We start from the raw sequence: 22,230 nt of genomic DNA, 5'->3' as shown, positions 1-22,230 counted from the left end.
AAGTGAGCTTACATAAACTGCTGCTACAGCCGAAATACTATAAAATCACCACCAATTTAAATGTTTAGCTGTTATTTACTGTGTTGTTGTATGCATTTTAATGGTTTATCCTTTCTATTGTATAAGTTGTAGATGTGTTGTTTTATGATTTATGAGTATTTGTTTTTTTATTATTATTTTTGTTTTTATGTTGTAAACCAATCAGAGTGGCCTTTGGCTAGAAGGGTGATATAGAAATCGAATGAATGAGTGAGTGAGTGAGTGAGTGAGTGAGTGAGTGAGTGAGTGAGTGAGTGAGTGAATGAATGAATGAATACACACACTCTCTCTCTCTCTCTCTCTCTCTCTCTCTACAGAACATTTAGGAACATGCATTCCAATTATGGCAAATAACAGTAGATCTTTTGTCCAGCTAATGCCCACATGGTCTTCTATTCACCATGAGAGTTTTTAAAAAAACTAAATTAAGGATTTCTACAAAATAGAATCATTATAATGAAAAAAATCTTACTGAAGTTATCATTGTAGGACTGTGGACTCTCCCAAACCCTCATACTGGATTTCTGCAATGCTTCTATACAGTGGTGCCCCGCATGAAGACGACCCCGCTAAATGGCAAAACCGCAGGATGATGACTTTTTGTGATCACTATAGCGATTCTCAAAACAGGCATTTCAATGGGGGAATTCCGCTTCACAGCGATTTGGTCCATGCTTCGCGGACTGTTTATTCGCAAGACGACGATCTTTACAGCTGATCGTCAGCTTCGCAAAATGGCTTCTTGCTGTTTTCTGGACCCATGCTTTGGAAGACAGAGATTAAAAACAGCTGATCGGCGCTCGCAAAATGGCTGCCCTATGGAGGATCTTCGCTGGACAATGAAGTATTTTCCCAATTGGAACACATTGACTGGTTTTCAATGCATTCCAATGGGGAAACTGTTTTCGCATGACGACGATTTCGCTGTAGAGCGATTTCAGGGGAACGAATTATCGTCGGCATGCGGGGCACCACTGTATACACAGGTGTTGGAAAACTATCACACAGTTCATGAGTCTGACCTGTCTTCCAGATGCATGCATTCATTTATTTTAGCCCAGCTGGTACAGACCGGAACATTGTTTTTTTGCAGTGCAGATAGGACTTATTGCATGTAATTGAAGGTACCTTGTTTTAAAGATTATTATTTTTTGTATGTATTTTTTTCATGACAACTAAATCAATGTAAAGGTATTGTACAGCACATAATAAACAGCAAACATCTCCTCTATAAACTGACAACTAGCAATGGTGAATGCAAGATGGTGCCTCTTAATTCACTGGCAGTGTTCACTCTATTAAAGTAATTAATTTATTCTCAGCACAGCCTCTCTCTCAAACAATAAGATTAGTATTTTATACTATCTAAAATAGATTATTCTGACAAGAGAATCTCATTCTATATACTACTTACTACTTTGTGCATAAATGATGTTATAATTTACTATTTTGTACAAATATTGCATTCTGTGTAGGACCCAAACATATAACTTTTCACACTAATAGATTTGTTTCTGTGCTGTTTGAATGCCGTGTTCCTTTGCATAAATGATATTTATATTTGCCTTTCACCAGTCCTCACCCCTATTTACTCCAATTTTTATGCCAATTTTCTCGTTAAGTGTCTGTTTGCAGAGGCTTTAGCCATGACAACAATCTCCATTAGCCAAATGGAAAAGCAAACACTGCCAAGCACAGAAAAATACAAGGTGTTAATACACAGAAGACATTGCGATATTGAGAGGCTTGCTACGTCAAAGATTTTGATATTTCCTACTCTCTGAGACAGAATGTTAAGAGAACACACACCTCAGCTAGATGTCTGGATTATTCAGTGATGGAGTTAAACATAATAATAAAATCAATTACAATAGATACAAGCAAAATTACAGGAAGGAAGAAGTGGCCATACTCAACTAGTGAATGAGAAGCAAAGAAACTGGAAAGTTTTCCAGCATGTAAAACTTCTGCACCACAATCATTCATCCCTTGCTACTGCTGTCAGCAAAATAAAAACTTTGGAAGAAACAGAAAAAGGAAATACTTCTGCAATTCTTTTCAAACAAAACCTAACGTAAAAGATTTAGTGACTGAAATCCTATGCACAGCTCCATGTGCACAACAAAGATGATAGTAACAACAGGTTACCCACCAGTAATTGTAGTTCTTCGAATAGGTCTCTGTGATTCACACCCTGGGTGATTCGCACCTGCGTGGAGCCCCATCCGAAGATTCTAGAGCTTCTGCAGTAGCAATGAACATATTAGAATATGCCCCTCCCCACCCGTATAAGTACCTTGGCGCCAGTCATCAATATATGGAAAGACAAGAATGTTTTGAAGTCTGAGGTGGGTGGCTACCAGCGCCATGCACCTGGTGAACACTCTTGGAGCTGTTGCAAGGCCAAATGGGAGTCTTTTGAATTGGTATGCTTGTGATCCAAGTTGGAAACGAAGGAATTTTCTGTCTACAGGATTATTGCAATATGAAATTAAGCATCTCTTAGGTCTATGATGGTGAGCCAATCATTTTTTCGAAGTAAGAGAAGAACTGATTCTAGAGTAACCATGCGGAATTTTGTGGTGACGATGTAGTTGTTTAATAATCTTAAATCTAGAATAGGGCGAAGGCCCCCGTCTTTCTTGGGAATGGTGAACTAGTGAGAGAAAAACCTGGTATTGTTTTGATAGATGGGTTGCTTGGGATCTTTGAGAAGTAAATTGGTTATTTTTTCTTGCAGGGGTTGTGATGGAGGAGTAGCGACATGTGTTGTCGGAGGAAGTTTGAAGAAGTGAATGTAGTAGCCGTTTTTGATGATGCAGAGTACCCAGGAATCTGTGGTGATGGAATCCCGTGCAGGTAAGTGTTTCCAGAGAGCAGGGTTGGTGGGGTGAGTGGCAATCTCGGTCAGAGGAACGTCAAATATGGTGTTTGGATTTCTAGTCATTCCGCCTAGTGGCAGGCTGTTGCTGGGTTTTGGCTCTTTGGTTTTTGTATGGATTGTAAGAGGTTTGTCGTGGAGAGTGTCGTTGGAACCTCTGGTATGGGTTATAGGGTTGTTTCCATTGATTTTGCTGAAGACGTTGCTGGTAGGAAGGGTAAACTCCCCAATGTCTGGTTGCTGAACATTTCTTTTGTATGTTTTCTAGTATATTGTCAGTTTCGGCATGAAAAAGACCTGCTCCATCGAAGGGAAGGTCTTCGATACATGCATGAACATCTTCGGCTAAGCCGGCCATTCTGAGCCAGGGGAAACGGTGTAGGGCTACTGAAGTGGCCATAGACTTGGCTGTAGCGTCTACAGTGTGGTGGGTGGAAAGCATCTGTTGTTTAGCAAGAGAGAGACCTTCTTGTTGGAAGGTTTGAGCTAGTATCTTTTTATCCTCTGGCAGAGATTCAATAAAGGTGGACATGTTATCCCAGAGGAAGCGTTGGTAAGCTCTCATGGCCCCTTGATAATTAGCAACTTGCATGGTGAAGGCTGCAGAAGAGTAAAGCCATCTACCCATGGAGTCTATTCGTCGGCTGTATTTATTTGGTGGTATGAGAGATTGTCGGTGTCGAGATCTTGATTGAAAGGTTTCGATAAATATAGAATTTGGAGCTGGTTGTTTCTGAGGGAAAATGGCTCCTGGGTAATGGATTCTATAGAGGTTATCAATCCACTTAGACATGGAATGGGAGGAAGCTGGTTTTGTCCAGGATCTCTGTGCAGTACTAAGGGGAGATGGTAACATCGATATGTGCACCGGAGTGGTTGTATTTTTAGAGATAGGATCATATAGATGATCAGCTGGTTCTGTCAATGGTCAGTTGACTTGCAGACTAAGGGATTTAGCCATGCGGATCATAAGTTGGGCATAGGTCTGGAAATCCTCTGCCGGTGATGTCAGGTCGATATCGACAATGTCCGACTCTGGAAAGCTAAGTAACAACGATGAGTCTGCGGCCGAAATCCATGGTCAGAGCCATCGAGGTCACATCTGGAGTCAACGGACTGTCGATCGACTTCAGTGTCGAGAGGCTGAGTCTCGTAGTATTGTTGGTCATGAGTCAGAAAAGATGGAGGATCGTCGACATCAAAATATGGTGGTTGAGTGTCAACGGACCTCGATTGGTAGGGATGGACCTTGGCGTCAAGCTCAGTGTCATACCCATGCTGGGGTCGATGACCTGGATTTACTGGAGGACGAGAACTGTGTTGATGTAACGGAATGGAGCAAGCGTCCACAAACCAGGATGAATATTGAGGATCGTCAATATCAGAGCCTGTGTCTCTGTGATGTCAAAATGGGGGTTGCAGATGCAATGGCACAGCAATAGAATAAATTGATGCTGGTGATGCCAAGTGTGAAGAGTGATTCCCATCATCTATTGTAGTAGGAAAGTATCGGGAGGCTGGGGCTGCAAAAGCCTCACAATGTGGCTGAAATCTGCTTGACCGTCCGAGGTTTTTCCGATACCAAGTGGGGAGCAGGTTGAGGTATAGTCACCTCTTGGTGATGTAGCCGCTTCGATACCAATGGTTGTCGAGAGGTAAGCTGACTATTAGATAGTATTATCGAGCCGGGTAAAACACCTGGTTGACTAGTTGGTGCTGTTTGTCGAGCAGAGCACTGGTTGGGGCAACCTGATGCACATGATGAGCGTGGGTTTGAACCACATGCGATGAAGCAAGCTGTTGAGATTGTTGATGTCAACGTTCCTGGTTAGGGATCGGTGGTCGATCCAATGGCATTGAATATGGGATGGTGTCGAACCATTCGGGATGGGAATCCTCAGGCGATAGAATAACCGAAGAATTCCTGGAAGGAATGGAAGGTTGTGGACATTAGTTGGTTGACTCTATCATCCCACTCTGGAGACTGAGAACAGGGTTGATGAGACAGAAGTCTGTCATTATCTGAGGGAGATCCGATCAAAATTGATTCAGAGAGTTGTGGTTGTGGTGGGATGTCTGCAGGCTTAGACTGTTTAGCTCGTTTAGGAGGAACAGCCTCAGCTTCAGTAGGTCTCTGACGTTTAGAAGTTGTTTTTGAAGTCGATGACTTCAGTATGGAGAGTTTTGATTTGTGTGTCTTCAAGGTCTTAGACGATGCAGATGGAGAATCAGAATGAGCTGGTATAGCTGATGGATGCTGTTTTGATGATTCAGTAATGGCTTTTCCATTGCTTTGGTTTGGGAAGTGGCCCTACAGGGAGGGAAGTTGTGCCATTTGAACTGCTTATAAGGATTGTTCCCAAAGTTGGAGTTTTAGCCTTGAGAGGCGAGATCGAATAACTCTGTGCTTAAACTTTTTGCAATGGGTACAGGAGGAAGTTTGATGTTGTTCTCCCAAACAGAAAAGGCACTTAGTGTGTCTGTCAGAAAGTGGGATCTTATTATCACAGACAACGCAGTGCTTAAACGGGCCCAAAGGGGCCATGAATAGGAGAAAATAACTGAGGAGAAAAACCGATGACTGGAGGGGTGTGTGCTGTGGCCGAAGACCAAGTGAGGGGAATGGAAAAATCTCTGGTGATAAAGAGTTTGATTTAATAGTTTAAAAGAAAAAGATTGATTAACAGGAAGGGATCAAGAATAAGCCTTATTTCTCTTTTACTCACAGAAGCAGAAATATGAGGCTCTCAACGCGGCGGTTGAAAGAAACTGAAAGGGGATGCTTGGCGCCAAGGTACTTATATGGGTGGGGAGGGGCATAGTCTAATGTGTTTTTGCTACCACAGAAGCTCTAGAATCTTTTGATGAGGCTCTGCCCAGGCGCAAATCACCCAGGGTGTGATTCACAGAAGCCATGAAGAACAGCAAATTGCTATGGATTAAATGTAATTTCAGAGTGCACACAATTCATACGTGATGCAACGAAGTCAAGCACACTCCAAAGTCTGCAAATGAAGTCTTTAATCAGTGGTGATTTGCCATGATTATTGCACACATGGAGCTTCACAAAATGATTTCAGTCGCTACGTATCAGACAACTCTACTACACAGAGTAACAGTATAAATCAGCCCAAAAACATGAATACAAGAAGGTATATAAGAACCACATCTTATCTTTGATTTCCCATAGTACAAGATCTTTTAAACAAAACACTTAGATACAGAATGTCCTTGAGAAAACAGGCAAATGGGGGAAAATACATTTAGCTTTCACTATGTTGACAAGAGAAAATCTTAGTTTAATCTCGGATTGATTATGCAAACACTTTTGCAACATTATATGAAAGCCAGAATGAAGATTTTGGCTTTAGCTGTTCTAAATTATGTTCCTAATGGATGCTGTTACATGCCCAAGGTTATTTTGATATGAAAATTCTAATAAGGCCTGATTTTTCCATGCATCAAGTAACAAGAGGAGTGAGTACTGGCTCTGTTATGCGAATATTTCAAAAGGGATCTGAGAAATGATAGGTATCTTAATGTATATTCTGGACAAACTGATGTAAAATGTTGTTAAGGACCAAACTGTCAAGTATATAGAATGGCAAGCACTGACAAACAAAACAAAACAAAAGAATCAGCATGGCGACTGCAAAGATAAATTCTGTCTTGTTAATTTTTCAGAATTCTTTGAAAGTGTCAGTAAACATAGTGATACCCCTGAGGGATAAATACAATATAGTCAGGAGTGATCTGGTAGATATTGTTTTTCTCAACTTCTAAAAGGTTTCTAATAAATCCCCTCACCAAACACTGCTGAACAGATCTAATAGTCAAGGGATAAGGCGAGGCTTTATGGACTGAAAACCAGTTAAAGGATATGAGCCAGAAAGCAGGAATCAGTTGTCACAGAGGAGGAAGGTGAGAAGTGGAGTAACTCAGAGTATCTGTACTGCAAGCACTTTAAATTTTTTATAAATTATAAATTCTGTCTACAGTTAATCTGCCAAATATAGTCTCGATTCAAGAAATGTTTCAAAAGTTAAAAGTTTTTGTTTGGACTGCCCCCCTCCAATCAGCTTATGGAATGCTGCTTTTACTGGCCATGGAATATTAGAGGTGCACTCCTGCGCTCCACTAATAAAGTAGCAGATGGAAAAATGTTAGGAAAAATCTGAAATCTATACAGGCCGTTTAATAATGTTTCAAAAGTCAGACTTATAAGAGAGACTGAACCTGGAGTTAGAGTGATATACAACATTCAAAGGCTATTCTTTAACTCAAAGTTTCCCAGGAGCAGCTCACAGTTCAGCTTACACATCCTTTCTAAGCTCCGGCTAAATGAGGGAACTGTAGGGGAATCGGTCAAACCTATAAAGAAACCTCCTGGGCACTGACTGGCTCCTGTGGTAATAAACGCCTGACCCCTATAACAGCTTGCAGGTCAAAACTGCTTTCTGGTGCGAAAAGCAAAGGGATGTTACTCCTGGCTTCTAATTGGGAGTAAGGCACAGGAAAACGACCCAGGCCTATTAGGTTTCTATGACTACAAACCCTTGACTACATGCTCCACTGATCTGGAGACAGAAAGGAGAAGTCTAAAGTCAGTTCGAGAACCTAAGTGAAAATATCCAGCCCACAATCAGAGATAGGGAACTATTAATATCACTAGGAGATTTCTAAATTATTACCCATCTTTTTTTCTTTCTGACCCAAAATCTTTTATCTATTTTTGAATAATTTCTGTGTAAGAGAACAGAAGCACATGATCCCATTTAAAAATAAGCTGAAAATGAAGTTATCCTATTTGACATTAGACAATTTTAAAGTTATGTTTACTTCACTGTTGAAAAAACAATTATTTTTCGCTCCATAAGACGCACCTTTCCATAAGACGCACCAATTTTTTAGGAGAAGAAAACAGGAAAATATAATCTGTTTTCTTTGCTCCATAAGACGCACAGACTTTCCACCCCCCGTTTTGTGGGGAAAAGGTGTGTCTTATGGTGCGCAAAAATACGGTAATCTTCCCTCACAAAAGAATACTTAATGCAGCCTGAACTAGCTTTTTAACATCTTTGTTTGACATCTGTAAAGTTCCAGGTCATCTCCCAAAATTGCTGCTGTGAAGGACTAAATAGTCCTTCTTCACTAAAGTAAAAATATAGACATAATATCTTGCACAATCATGTGTGTGTGTGTGTGTGTGTGTGTGTGTGTGTGTGTGTGTGTGTGTGTGTGTGTGTGTGTGTGTGTGTGTGTGTGCGCGCGCGCGCGTGTGTGTGTGTCTTTTGTGCTGTCAAGTTAAAACCAACTGATATCATCCCTTATGGGGCTTTCAAGGTAAATGAAATATGTATCTATTTAAGGAGTGGTTTTACCAATTCAATTCCCCCAGTGAGTTTCCATGATTGAGTGGAGATTCAAATCCTGTTCTCCAGAGTCCTAGTCCATCACTCTATGCACTACATAACACTGAGATTTGTACAATCAAGACGGAGCCCTAATTACATGCCAGATAACAGGAAGTACTCTTAGGACTACTTAATGTATTTTCTTCGTATCTTCTCACTGCTTCATAGAACATTTTATCCTTATCTGGACATCATAGATCTTCTCATTTTTAACTTAGTCCTCCATATTGCTTCATTACTATGACCTGAAAAGCTTCAGCTGATTTGACTGAAGCCAAAATGGGGTACAAGCCAAAACAGGTCCCTGCTCAGAACTGGTTTTTGTTTTTGTTTTGCTTTGTTTTGTTGTTTTATCAGGGGCCATATCCTGAACTGACCAGAACTGGTGAACCAGTAAAAGTGGCTCTGTGATTCACTTTCAGAAGAACTATGTGATTCTATGAAATTCTACTTCTCTTCTCCTATGTGAAGTCGAATTTGTTCACAAGTTGGACACAATTTCAACAGCAACCTCCCATTTGTGTTCCCAAAAAGCTCACACTGGGAAGATAAGGATATTAGCGACTGACAACATTATTGTTCATGTATTCTTTCCAGCAAACCCTACTCACAGTGGCTGACTATCATAAGGTAAAGGTAAAGGTTCCCCTTGACAATTTGTCCAGTTGTGTCCGACTCTAGAGGGCGGTGCTTATCTCCGTTTCCAACCCATAGAGCTAGCGTTTGTCCGAAGACAATCTTCCGTGGTCACGTAGCCAGCAGCAACTAGACATGGAACACCATTACCTTCCCACTATGGTTGTACCTATTTATCTACTCGCATTTTGCATGCTTTCGAACTGCTAGGTTGGGAGGAGCTGGGACAAGCAACGGGGGCACAGAGGCTTCTGCGGTTTAAGAATTATTATAGAGTAATTAAAGACATCCAGAAAAAGGTTGTCATACTTCTTTCACTTTACATGGTACTGATTACCCACTTCTATCCCATCTTCTTGTCCTAAGTCAGTAGTTTTCTCAACTTTTAGAGAAATGTATTGGCATTTAAGAAAGCAATTTAAAACAAGCTTCCTTTCTCATCAAATTACTCAAAAGAAGTCCTCTTGTGGCACAACCCAGTTAAAGGTTTACTAGAAAAATTTACTCTGAAATATTTTCCTTTTCCCTACTGACTTAAATTTATCTTCAACAATTGTATTTTTCCCAGCCGGGTGTTAGCCTCTAAGAAGCTTATTCAGACCAGGTAAAATAAATTCCAGGAGCATTTAAGGAATCAGAAAATATCTTCCAGTATCTTCCAATGTAAGGATGTGTCACTGGAGACAAAGATTGAGATCATCTTCACTCTTATATTTCTGATTAGCATGTATGAATCTGATAGCTGGAAAGTTAAGAAAGCTAACAGGAAAAAATGATTCATTTAAATTACAGTGCTTTGTAGATACACTGGACTGCCAGAAAGATGAACAAGTGAGTCATAGATCAAATCAAGCCTGAACAATCTCTGGAGGCAAAAATGATGAAATAGAAGCTGTCGTACTTTGGACACGCCATGAGAAGGCAAGATTCTCATGAAAAGACAGTAAAGCTGGGAAAGCTGGAAGGAAGCAGGAAAAGAAGACGACCTAATATGAGATGGACTGACTCCATAAAAGAAGACACAGTTTACAAGACCTGACCAGCCCCAGTTGAAGACAGGATTATTTTGGAGATCATTTATTCATAAGGTCACCATAAGTCAGAAGCAACTTGATGGCACATAACAACAGTAACAAATCTCAATTTAGAGAACAAACACCTTTTTAGATCCTTAAATTATTCAGTGGTCGAAATCCTCTTCCACAGCACCACGAATGGTGTAATTTTTGGAAGCAAGTTGCCCCAAGTTAAGAAATCACATGGTAAGTCATACAACACAGTATTCAAAGGATGAAGTCTACAGTAATTTCTCATTATAGGGCAAATTGTTTCCAAAAGTTAAACCATTTGTGCTACACCAGTGTAACTAGGTAAGAGGATTTGGGCCGCTATGCCTAGAAAGGGAAATTATAGAGAAATTATATTGGATTATAAATAGAATGTGTAATTAATTCTCAATATTAGAATTTATTATCATAATACCGGGAAGCCTAATAGTGATCACTTATCACTTATCAAAACTAGAAGTCAGCCTCAATTGTCATAATTTAACCATGGCATGTGTAAAATAATGAATAATGCAACACATGCAGAATACATTTCTCACCTAGTGAAACAACTACAGATAACTTTACCACATCTTAGAGTATACTTGCATACCAATATGCACAGTATTAAAAGATAATCCTTCACTAAAAACTTCTACATATACAAAACTGTTGCTGTTACGTGCTGTCAAGTCAGAACTGATTCATAGAGACCCTAACAGGGCTTTCAAGGTAATAAGTATTTAAGGAGTGGATTTACCAGTTTCACATACACACTAGTGAGCTTCCATGGCTGAGCAGGGATTTGAACCCAAGCCTCCTGAGTCGTAATCCATCACTCTGTCCACTACAAGACACCGAGTAGTAGTCTTTATATCACTGTAAAGGTACCATTTATGTTCTCTGCATTTTTGCAACACTCTTTTAACAGGAAAATCCAAATTGCCTCTTTTTCCATCTTTTTTCTGGAGCTGGGCTGCTTCATGTAAGGGCTTAAACTCCACCAAACAGATAGACATATGTATATCAGACATCAATCTGATGTCAGCATATCTTAATTAATTTTCAGGAGAACCTTTGTAAAGTAGGGGAAATTATTTCCCTCTCAGATCACAGAAGTCTCTTTTTAAGAAATTAAACCTCTGGAAAATGATGAGCATGACAATGGGCCTCAGTTTTCCCACCTGCAAAATAGGATCCCTAGTGATCTACCTTGATATACAGTTGACAATATCAGACTTTATTTAGACAAAAATGTTTTACCTTAGATGCTAAATTGTCCACTAAAGCAATCATGGAGTTCTTGAAAAGCGTAGCAGCAGTCAATGGTCGCTTGGTCACCTCTGTGATGCTCAGTTTGCCTTCTGGCCACATTTTTTTTAACACAGAGTTGGAGCTACAAAACCAGGAAAGAATCAGAAGATCAGCCATGTTTGATGAGCAACAAGGTTAAAAGACACATGAATACCCAAAGTTTTACTTTTACCTGTTATACATCAAGCGCTTGAAATCCTGAAATAAGGTGTCCTTGTTTTTGTCAATGAATCCAGTGACTGAATAGCTGGCAAACAAAAGACAGAGTGGGAATTTTTAAAATGCATTGAACTTCTGATGACATAACTAACAATTGGCCACACTAACAAAGATATAAACTCCCATGTCAGGAATGAAGTGAACCAGAGTTGTTTCACACAAAGTGATTATTAATATTGAAAGTCTAAAAGTATTGCCAAGCAATAAACCAACAGCACTAGAAACTTTCTGTTGAGTATTTCAACATATGAATCTCCAGTGATTTAAGTCAGAAGGTACTTAAGTCCACTCCAGACACAGCAGATAAGGCTGCCAAGAGGCTTGAGGATAATCGACAGAAACATGACCATATATAATGATTAATTTCAGATGCAATAAGTACATAACAATTAGTTGCAAGTTTTTAGGTGCCTGGAAATACTTTCCCATAATTCTTATAAGTTATTTTCATCTGTTCTGCCTATAAATCTCACCTAGCAACAAAATGGGTTTTTTTTCACCAGTAGGATTGGTACAGCATAAGTAATCCATTCTCGGCTGGAGAACTGGCTCAAATCATAAGTTGAGTCTGAACTGAGAGATGAGAAATCTGTCTCAAATCATAGCAGTTTTCAACAGATCCCTGTTGTCTTAGCTTTTTTAAAGTATTTATTTAAGGACAGGGTAGGGAATACAAAAAGTAAGGGGTAATAGGGAAGAGGAGGAAAGGGTTAGGGGGATATGAGAACACAGAGTATACCATCATCCAATCAATTCATATTACAATAACAAATCAACTTTTTGCTTTTTCACAGTTTGATTACCCTCCTCCTTTCATCTTATCATTTAATTTTAGTTTAATTCTATGTTACTCCAACACTATCTGGTAACTGCAGCCATTTATATAATACATCCCATTGTTCCGTTTCCTTTTGAATTGAACAGTCTTTCAGCCCATCTGACAGAATATCCATTTTTGTCACTTCCCATATTTTCACAATAAGATTCTCTTGTTTCATTATCTCTGCTTTCTTGAAATTTTTAACATAATGCTTTTTAATTTTGGAAGCTGCATAGGTCACTGGATAACTCTCTATCCCATCTATGTTACCTGGTGCCTTAGCTTCATTACCTCTCCAAGTCTACAATATTTATTGTTTATTAAATACACGTCTACGGAACTCCCAAGACAAATTACTGAGCCTGCTGTCGTATCTGCCATGTCTGTCAGAGGAGTTATCCAGTGGGGACAAATCTGACACTGCAGAACACAGCAGGGAAGAACTGTGGACGAGAAAGGCATATGGGGCAAAGGAGGGAAGGAAATGGGATCCCCATTGGAGCATAAGTGAAGAAAGCTGAAGGCAGGCAACTGAAGCCGCATGGCAGAGTGTTGTTCAAAGAGCCTCCTCAGAAGAAGGGAATCTCCTTGGGAGGAGGTTTTTTTCCCACTTCCAGAGAGACCCAAGGAACAAACCCTGCAATTAAATTTCTCCCCTTGTTGCCCAAACATCTGCAAATGAGTACCAGTTGTGCTCCAGCAGCCCACCTATAAAAAGCCCTCAATTAGGAGTGCAAACTACCAGAGACATGTCTACTAATTCCTTACTTTCTTCCTGCATGTTGGGGCCCATGCATCAACTGTCTCAACTGTGTCTGACTCCTTTAGATCCTCTTTGCAGATTCTGGTAGATAGTGGCCTGCCTGGCTTTGACCTTTGGATTGACACTAAACTACGGTTTTATATTTCCCTGCCCTGGCTGGCTGTTTTGGTATGCTCTTCAGTACCTTCTCTCTTTCCCTGGCTTTTCCCTGGTTTATGGCTTCTCCAGTTGGGAGCTGCACTTGCCTTGTCCAGTACAGAACAGGACGCTTGCAGGTTTGTTATAACTATAACTGAGATTATACTGCAAAATGCTTTGAATATTCAAAAAGCTCTTGGTAAAAACTGCTAAAAAGACAAAAAAAAAACCAACACCCTAGAATCTATAAGATCTGGTACACATGATTATGCCCTTATCACAGATGAGATAACACATTCCCATGCACTGGGGAAAAAGCAATGCTCAGGACACAGTATCCACAGTAAATCTGAGCTTTGTCATGGCTGAATGACATCCTGCATAGAATAACTATGCACTCAAGAATCCTTGAGTGGCATGGAGGGATATACTTTGTATTCAAAATTTAGTGTTTTTTTTAAGGAAGCAAGCAAACTTGTATACACCTTAAAAATGCTCCCTGAACTGTTCTCTCATTGCAACTGCTTATTTTGCTATAAAGCTGAGTCACATTTGCTTTGGGTAGAGTGGGGTTCTGGTTTCTTCCTGTCCCACATTTAACTTTTTACGTTCCCCTTTCATTTATGCTTTGTTTGAGAATTCCACCATTTCTGTGCATACTTTCCCACAAAACAAGTGCATTGTTGCAAGCAATATTATGTCTACATAATTTCCACAAAGAAATAAAGTTTTTACACAAAAAACAGCTGTTAATAACTCCTTTTGGCTCAAAATAAAGGCAGGAGATTATGGACTAGGGGATCTTTGCATAATTCATTCTGGGCACAGAAATCTGATTTCCATTTTAGTCCCAACTAGAACAAATCCAGTGAAATTAGTGGAACTAAAATTAGTGTTGACTAACAAGTTTCCTTCATGGTGATGTGTCTGTTCAAGTCACAACTAAAATAGCCTCACATTTATATTCTCTATAAAAGCAAATAGAGGCTGGCAACTATTCTGGGTCACACCATCATATGCATAGAGGGAGTTTAAAAGGAATAGAAAGCAGAACAGTGTAATGGGGAGAAATGTGTACGAAAATGTATTAATAGGTAATAGAACAGCAACTGCATGAGCCGCACTTACATAACATCTCCAGCATAGTGTTTAATCCGAAAGTCTCTGTCAAATTCCAGGTTTTTATCTGTGGCACAAAGCTGAAAAACAAATGGTTAGGAGGTCACCTTTAAAATGTACTTGTTGAAAAATACAATTCTACACTCCAAAGCTGCTATTTAGTTACAGACATAGGAGGAATCTTTTAACTGTTGCCACATCTACAGGTTTAGCTACATAATGCCTTTTTCCGGATGCTATTGTTACATAAGGCACTTATTTATAGACAAGCAATCTACAAGGCAATAAAGCTTTTTCTTCTTCTATACTGTTCTTCATATTTACAGAAGCAAAATACTTTAGGGATCAGCTGCCATCTGTTCTTTATTTCTCTGCAAAATGCCTCCATCAAATACACAGGAATCCTGAAGGGCACCACCAAATGAACAGATTGATATGAAGTTTATAGCATGGCTGTTTTCATAGGAAATAACAACCCAATAAAGCTAAGTATGAACAGAACACTGCAGGCTTCTTAAGGATTAGCATTATCAAATAGCTCAGCTCAGGAAGAAATGGGTTTACAGACCACAGTTCCATTTCTTTGATCATAAAGCACAAAATCATGTAAATAAACATGCCTTCACGAACATAAAACATTCTTGTCCATACCTCAAGCCAAACAAAGTTAAGGACCTGCAATAATCACATACAAACCAATTACAGAATTTAATTTTTTTACTAAAATTCCCAGAATCCTCCAGCCACACACCATTCTGAAGGGTTCTGAAGATTCTGAAACTTGCAGTTTTAAAAAGTAACTTTCCCATTTCTGATCCCCAGGCCAATTTCCCAAACCTGCTAGGAGAGCCTTTTTAATATGATCTGTGGAAAAGCAAACCTGGGATCAAATTAGATGGGGTTCTCCGCAGATACTAGGAATCTGGGGGAAAAGACTCATGTGGGAAGAAAATGACAAAGCTGAGTTACTGAAATCCAAGTATCCAGTACATTGCCATCCTTTGTCCATTACTTTTCCTATAAGAAAATAACTATTCTGACTAGGAGAATGACAGAATCATGATGACTGAGGTTCTCTCTGTTTTTGCCCTTCTAGGTTGTTTTAAGATAGTCATTTATTTGTTCCAGTTTCTAGCCCAGCAAAGAATGTGATAGGCCTGTAGATCCATGAACCAACCTTCTTCTAAAACTATAGTCTTTATGACCTTGGAACATGATGGGTAGTTGCTCTGGGATCTACCCAAACTATCCGTCTAGTATATGCTATAGAAATGATACAGCTGAAGAATGAAGTACACCCACAGCAATGTAACTGAGTCACTAGCAAAGAGATACAAAGTGGCATGTGAGAACAAATTCAAATAGACTAAGGTGCTGAATCCTTCCTCTGATTGCCACTCTTCTCTTTCAAATGGCCTTCTAGTTTTTTCTCTCCAGGCCAGTTTCCCAGAAACGACCCTGCCTGAGAATGAAAATGAAAAATTGCTCAAGAAAAGAGCCTCAGAGGAAAATGGTGACAGGAAGTTTAGTTTTACTATACTGTAGCTTGCTGGTTTTTTACTTAAAAATTATTTCCATATAGAAAATATCACCTGTACCATAAGATGCAGCATGGCTACAGTGTTCATGATCAGTTGCTAGACTGGTAGCTCTGTGAACTGACATGTACTTATGCCTCACTTCTCACATTACAGCAAACTCAATTCCTCATGTGAAAATGCCCAGAGAAAGGAAAAAAAGGAGTGAAGCATCATTGTTACAACCTAGACTGGAAAGAGGCAGGGGGAGCAGGACAGAACTCGGTAATTCAAGCCACAAAAGCGGATTATACACTGCACACACAATGAGACAGTAGGATCTCCTATTAGGCAACACATACGAAGCCTCCAATTTAATTCAGTTTTCTTACTTTATGCAGAGTAAAAACACATTTTCCTCTGCTGCATAAATTTTATTATACAAAAAAGCAAGCAGACAGCAGTACATTGGATATGCAGTTTGAAAGTAGGACAGGAATATGTAGGGCACAGCAGCCCCTCAGAGCTTATCAGCCCCAATGCAGAACCCAATATGCTTCACAAGGAAGCAATGAAGCATTAACTGTGAAGCTCGGCAATCACTATTCCTGTAACGTATCAGCACATGGTTCTTGATGCTCTTCAGCAACACTCATCTCAACATCTCCAGTTTCCCTGTTGCTTTTAGCAAAGCATCAGAGTACCTGGGAGATGCAACATCAGTTTGGATTTGCTTTCAGAGATACGATTAATAAGCCTAAGGATACAGATACCTGACTTTGCCCCACTAATTTATACTGAAATACTGGTATGGCAACAGGAGTGTCAGCAAATGTGCCTTTAGAAATACAAGGGTTGTGTTCACAATTTGAAGGACGTGGGATAAAACACTATGTGGAACACATTAACCTCTGAGGACAAACGCTTTCCTATAAACATAAAAATAAGACACAGACTCAAATATCTATCCATCAGCAAGGCTGCAATAAGGACAGAACACCCGCCTTATTTCCAAAGAAAAGGAACTGAATAAATAATCCTCTGGGATTTTAGAAAGCAGTATTATTTGGAGTAGGCTCCTTAGAAGATGCTCTTAACAATTTATTGAGCAACATCTTGAGAGCTCTGACACTTGTCGGGTATGGCATGGCCTGCGACAAATCACAGGGCAGAGTAACAAAAACAGTCTGTTTAGCAGTGGTGATTTTTTGGCTGAGCAGTTAAATCAATTTTTCAGCCGTTTTGAGATGGAAACAGGAACAACCATTATTCCAGCACCTGCTATCTATAGTACATCACAAGAATATACCATCGACAGACAACCACTACTACTGCAGATTTCAGATGTGAGACGTGCTTTCCAGAATATTAATGTTTGAAAGGCAGCTGGACCAGAAGGAATCATGGGATGAGTTGTTAGGGGATGTGCTGCAGAATCAGCTAGAGTTTTTACAGATATTTTCAATCTATCCTTGTTGCACTGTTCTGTCCCCACTTGCCTGAAGACATTTATTATAGTGCCAGTCCCCAAGCAGTCAGCTGTGGCATCTCTCAATGATTATAGACCAGTAGCTTTAACATTGGTTATTATGAAATGTTTTGAGAGATTGGTGCTGGATTACATTAAGGCTAGTCTTCCACCTTCTTTGGACTCATGGCAATTCACATACAGGAGAAATAGATCTACTGATGATGCTATGTCCATTGTTCTCCATACTGTATTGAGTCACTTAGAACAACAGGGAACTTATGTGAGGCTGTTGTTTGTGGATTATAGCTCTGCTTTTAATACTATTCTACCCAATTGGTTGTTTTTTAAAATGATCAACCTGGGATTACCTCAGAAGATTTGTGTGTGGGTAAAGAACTTTCTAACAGATAGGCCACAGTCAGTAAGGATGAGTCTCACCTTTCTTCTACCTTGGTACTAAGTACAGGAGCTCCCCAGGGCTGTGTGCTAAGTCCCTTCCTCTCTTCCCTCGTACACACATGATTGCACCCCACTGTATAACACCAACACAATTATTAAATTTGCAGATGATACAACAGTGGTGGGGGCTCATAAATAAGAACAATGAGTCTGCTTACAGAAAGGAAGTACAAGGGTTGATACTGTGGTGTAAAGAAAATAATCTTACACTTAACATCAAAAAAAAAAAACCTAAAGAACTCATAATTGATTTTAGGAGTAAGAGAAATATGCGTTTACCACTGTACATAAATGGCGAGGAAGTGGAGAGGGTTGGTAGGTTTAAATTTCTGTACTGAGTTGGGGAGCAAGAGAGGAAGGAGAAACCTCTAAGACCTATGGCAGAGAAAATTAACTTTTGGCATAAAAGATGGGTTTGATAAAAAAAAAAATATTTTCATGGCAAAATGTACAACTCAATTTTTTTTTAAAAAAGCAAAGTGTGTTGTTTATATACTGACCTATAGTGGCACTCTTTAGGCAGTATACAATTTAATTACACAGGCTACACACTGCCCCCCACAAGCAAGTTGGATACTCGATTTACCAACTGCAGAAAGATGGAAGGCTCAGTGAACCTCAAGCCGGCTACGTGGGATTGAACCCAGGTCGTGAGCAGAGTTTTGGCTGCTGCACTGCAGTCTAACCACTGGCTTTCTTCAACTGTGCAGTCAACCAACAGCAGTTTAGGAATGGAAATCTACAGAAAACCTGCACACATTGATCAATACCAGAGGTTTGACTCTCATAATCCATTGCAACACAAACTAGAGGTCATCGGGATGCTAAACCACAGAGCAAGAAACATCCCCAACTCAACAGAAGCCAAGAAGAAGGAAGACAAGCATCTGAAGATAGTCCTTAAGGCAGACCTGGGCAAAGTGCAGCCCGCAGTCCACATACAGCCCATGAGCCGCTCCAGTCCGGCCCGCCGGTCGCCACTGAGTGAGCTGGAGCTCCGGCTTCGGTCACCCAACACAGCAGTAAGCAAAACTCATGAGACCGACGCTGGGATCTCGCGAGTTTTGACTGTTACTCTTGAGCCACAGGCTGCGGAGCCTGCAGCTCAAGAGGCCAGAAACGATCCTTGCGCAGGCGACGTGACTATGCATCACGTCACCTGTGCGGGATAGAAGACAGTTGGAGAGGAAGGCAGTGGGGGAATGGAGGACAGGTGAGTTAGCTCAGTGAGGTTTTTTTTCCTTTTCTCCCCCCCCCCCCCCGTGGTGAACGAATTACAAACACTCACATAGTTAACTCCCTAACACAGTTCAGATTTTTCATGTGGCCCCCTTTAGAAATTAATTGCCCACCCCTGCCTTAAGGCCTGTGGATATCCAAAATGGGCCTTTAACAAGGCAATGTCTCAACCCAGTAGGAAAATGGAACAATCTGAGGAGTGTTCAGAGCTCTACAATGGAGAAACCAAACAGCCACTAAACAGGAGAATGGCCCAGCACAGGGGGAAGAATGGCTCAGGACCACAATCAGCAGTGTTCCTTCATTTGAAGGACAAAGGACATTCATATGATGACCAAGATATAGAATATAGATGGTTTGAGAAAGAGGTCAGGGAGGCTATACATATGCATATAGAAAATCCCTCACTCAACAGGGGAGGAGGCCTTAGATATAATCTGTCTCCTATTTATCAAGCTGCCCTTTCATCCATCCCCAGAAACATCAGGACCACACCCACCAGAAAGACCACTGTTAACCACTGTTAATGACAATGGGTGGAGAAGGACTGCAGAAGTGGGATTTTCACTCACCCTCAGTCCTTTGTCCATCTAAGGAGCCTGTTTAGACCAGGAGGAAGGATCTCCTCAGATTCAAAAAGCTATTTGGATGAGTAGTGAAACATTTCAACCTAATAGGAAAGAAGTTCTTTTGCCATTACTCAACTTCTAGATAACCTCACCTGGATGACTGAGAATTTTCACAGATACACTGCACCACAAAGTTTAAGTGAAGAATACATCTAAATTACATACCTCTATAGCTGAAGCAAATACAACTAGAAAACTGTCTTTAAAGAGCCTATGAATCCATAATGGCCATGAGCCTTTTGAGTCTTGCAAGAAAAAATTATGCTCTCTTGTTTTATTGTGGTTTAATCATCTCCATATGTCAGAATTGACCTGGTGGCACAAGATGATGATTATTAATCATTTCAGTGCCCCCTTTAGCATGCTGGGAACAATAACTAGTTTACTGATTTGATTTGGAATCAATACTAGTTTACTGATTTGATTTGGAATCAGGCAGCAAGAGGTTCTGTAAGGCTGTTGTGTGGAAGTGAGCACAAGTTACCAGATCCTGGCACAACATTAGTATATATCCAGTAACTATGGAACGTCATTAGTTTCAAGTGTAATGTTGCCTGTAGTAAATACCAGAATTTACTCTTTCCTTTCAATTATAAGAACAAGGTGTAATACATGGCATCAAGTCAAAATGCTAGATGAACCAACCACTTCAGGAATTGTTTACCACCTAATGTATACCTACACTGTTGAAAACTATCTGGTCTATATGTCCTCTAGAGTTGAAAACAATGTCAACAAGATATGGATTGAGAAAGACACCCACTCCTCCCCCAGGACAACTAGCACTTTTATAAACAAACTAAGGGCCAGTGAGAGCCAGAATGGTAATTACTTTGTACTAGTGTACTATCCTTGCATAAGAACAAAACAAAACAAAAAAACCTTTATGTGTTATGTTAATATTTACATTTTTACATCTTGGATTTTTGCATGTTTATTGGTTTTATTGTTTTTAAATTTTGTAATGCCGCCCAGAATAGACCATTAGTCTAGATGGGCGGGAAATAAATAAATAAATAAATAAATAAATGAATGAATGAATGAATGAATGAATGAATGAATGAATGAATGAATGAATGAATGAATGAATGAATGAATGAATGAATGAATGTATGATGGATGGTGTTCATGGCGATGTGCAGATGTGTCTCTGAAAGGTCCTTAGGGGTATCTACAGTATGTGTTATGTGCCATCAAGTCAGTTCTGACTCATGGTGTCCCAAGTAGGACTTTCAAGGTAGGTGAGATATTTAAGAGGTGACTTTACGTGCCACCTCCCAATGGGTTTCCATGTCTGAGCAGGAATTTGAACCTGGGTTTCCTGAATCCCAGTCTGAGACTCTATCCACTATACTGGCTCTGGGACTATCTACAGTTTGTGCTATCTGCTTTAATGCCTTGACCTTGAAGTTACTTCTTTAGTAATCTGCTTAGTCGTTTCAGGTCTAGGATTGTCCTGACACTGCTTTACTTATTTTTGGTACTCAAAAGAGAGAGAAGCCCCCACAGTTTCTGTTGTTTCAGAGGAAGGACCACAACTCCCTTAATCCCCTGGCTAACTTGGCCATTAACCATGCTGGCTGAAGAATTCTAGGAGTTACAGTCCCAAAAGTAACTTTCCCAAGTTGTCTTTTTGTAAGTGACTCTCCATCCCTACCAGAAGTCAGACTACATGTAGGCTAAGAAAATGTTAGAATGGTGACTATTCAGCAGCTATGCATTGGCCAAAGAGAGAACATCCCTTCATAGATAACTCAGGTCCTGAGACTTGCTTCAGATATCTTTCTCAAGATACACCCCTTCCCTAGCAGGGGTCTGACAGGCAGTCTAGTGGCAACTCTGGTTATAAAATGCCTCCCCAGGAAATCTTCTCTGGCACCTACTTATTTACATTTTCTGGCACCAGAAAAAATTCTCAGTTTCCCAAGTACCTTTCTATATGCCCAATCTGTTTTAGTTCACTCATTATTTCCTGCTTTTTGGGTTTTCACTGTATCATAGCTTGTGTTGTTTCTATTGTTACTATTATTTAGTTTGTAATTTTGATTCAATATGTTAAGCTATCCTGAGAACTTTATTTTGTAGAGTGATCTAAAATACTGTATCGTATATAAATAGACACAGCCATCAGAGAAGTTTGTGGCCTTGACAAATAAGTTTATATAACTATGGACATCAGGTACTCTTGCTTCAGTGCCATCAACTCTGTTTGGAAAAAGAAAAAGCTCTATTTGTGGTCTTGGGGGAGTGTCTTCTGGTAGATGACCTAAGCCACTGCCACTTAACCTTATAGCTGGCAGAAGAACAGTCTGGGAGTTCAAAAGGATTGCAGGAATTTGGGCTTCTTTACTTCCTTCTACTAATCATTTTAAGGGGATGGTTTATCTGAAACAAACCATAGTTAAAATGACATTTTGTTGTGTTCAGATGAAATAACAAGCTGTGGTTAGTAAAAAAAAAATTGAGCAAAACCTTCTGGCCTCCTTTTCCTGGCTACACAAAAGCTGGAAAAGTGAGGGGAAGTGC

At 40.0% G+C, this 22,230-nt stretch overlaps 1 protein-coding gene across 1 annotated transcript in view; it reads right to left on the bottom strand.

The window, feature by feature from the left end:
• The window catches only part of MYO1D (myosin ID), a 218,128-nt gene that overhangs the window by 129,022 nt on the left and 66,876 nt on the right, over positions 1–22,230 (bottom strand). The window contains exons 12-14 of the mRNA XM_020798051.3: positions 14,399–14,469; positions 11,503–11,577; positions 11,280–11,412 (exon numbers count right to left, since the gene is read on the bottom strand). Coding sequence (XP_020653710.1) covers positions 11,280–11,412; positions 11,503–11,577; positions 14,399–14,469 — 279 coding nt within the window. The remainder of the gene's footprint in view (positions 1–11,279; positions 11,413–11,502; positions 11,578–14,398; positions 14,470–22,230) is intronic.

The sequence above is a fragment of the Pogona vitticeps genome, chromosome 6 (assembly GCF_051106095.1).
Source record: "Pogona vitticeps strain Pit_001003342236 chromosome 6, PviZW2.1, whole genome shotgun sequence".
Lineage (NCBI taxonomy): Eukaryota > Metazoa > Chordata > Lepidosauria > Squamata > Agamidae > Pogona > Pogona vitticeps.
This window is presented reverse-complemented; position numbering and strand designations above follow the sequence as displayed.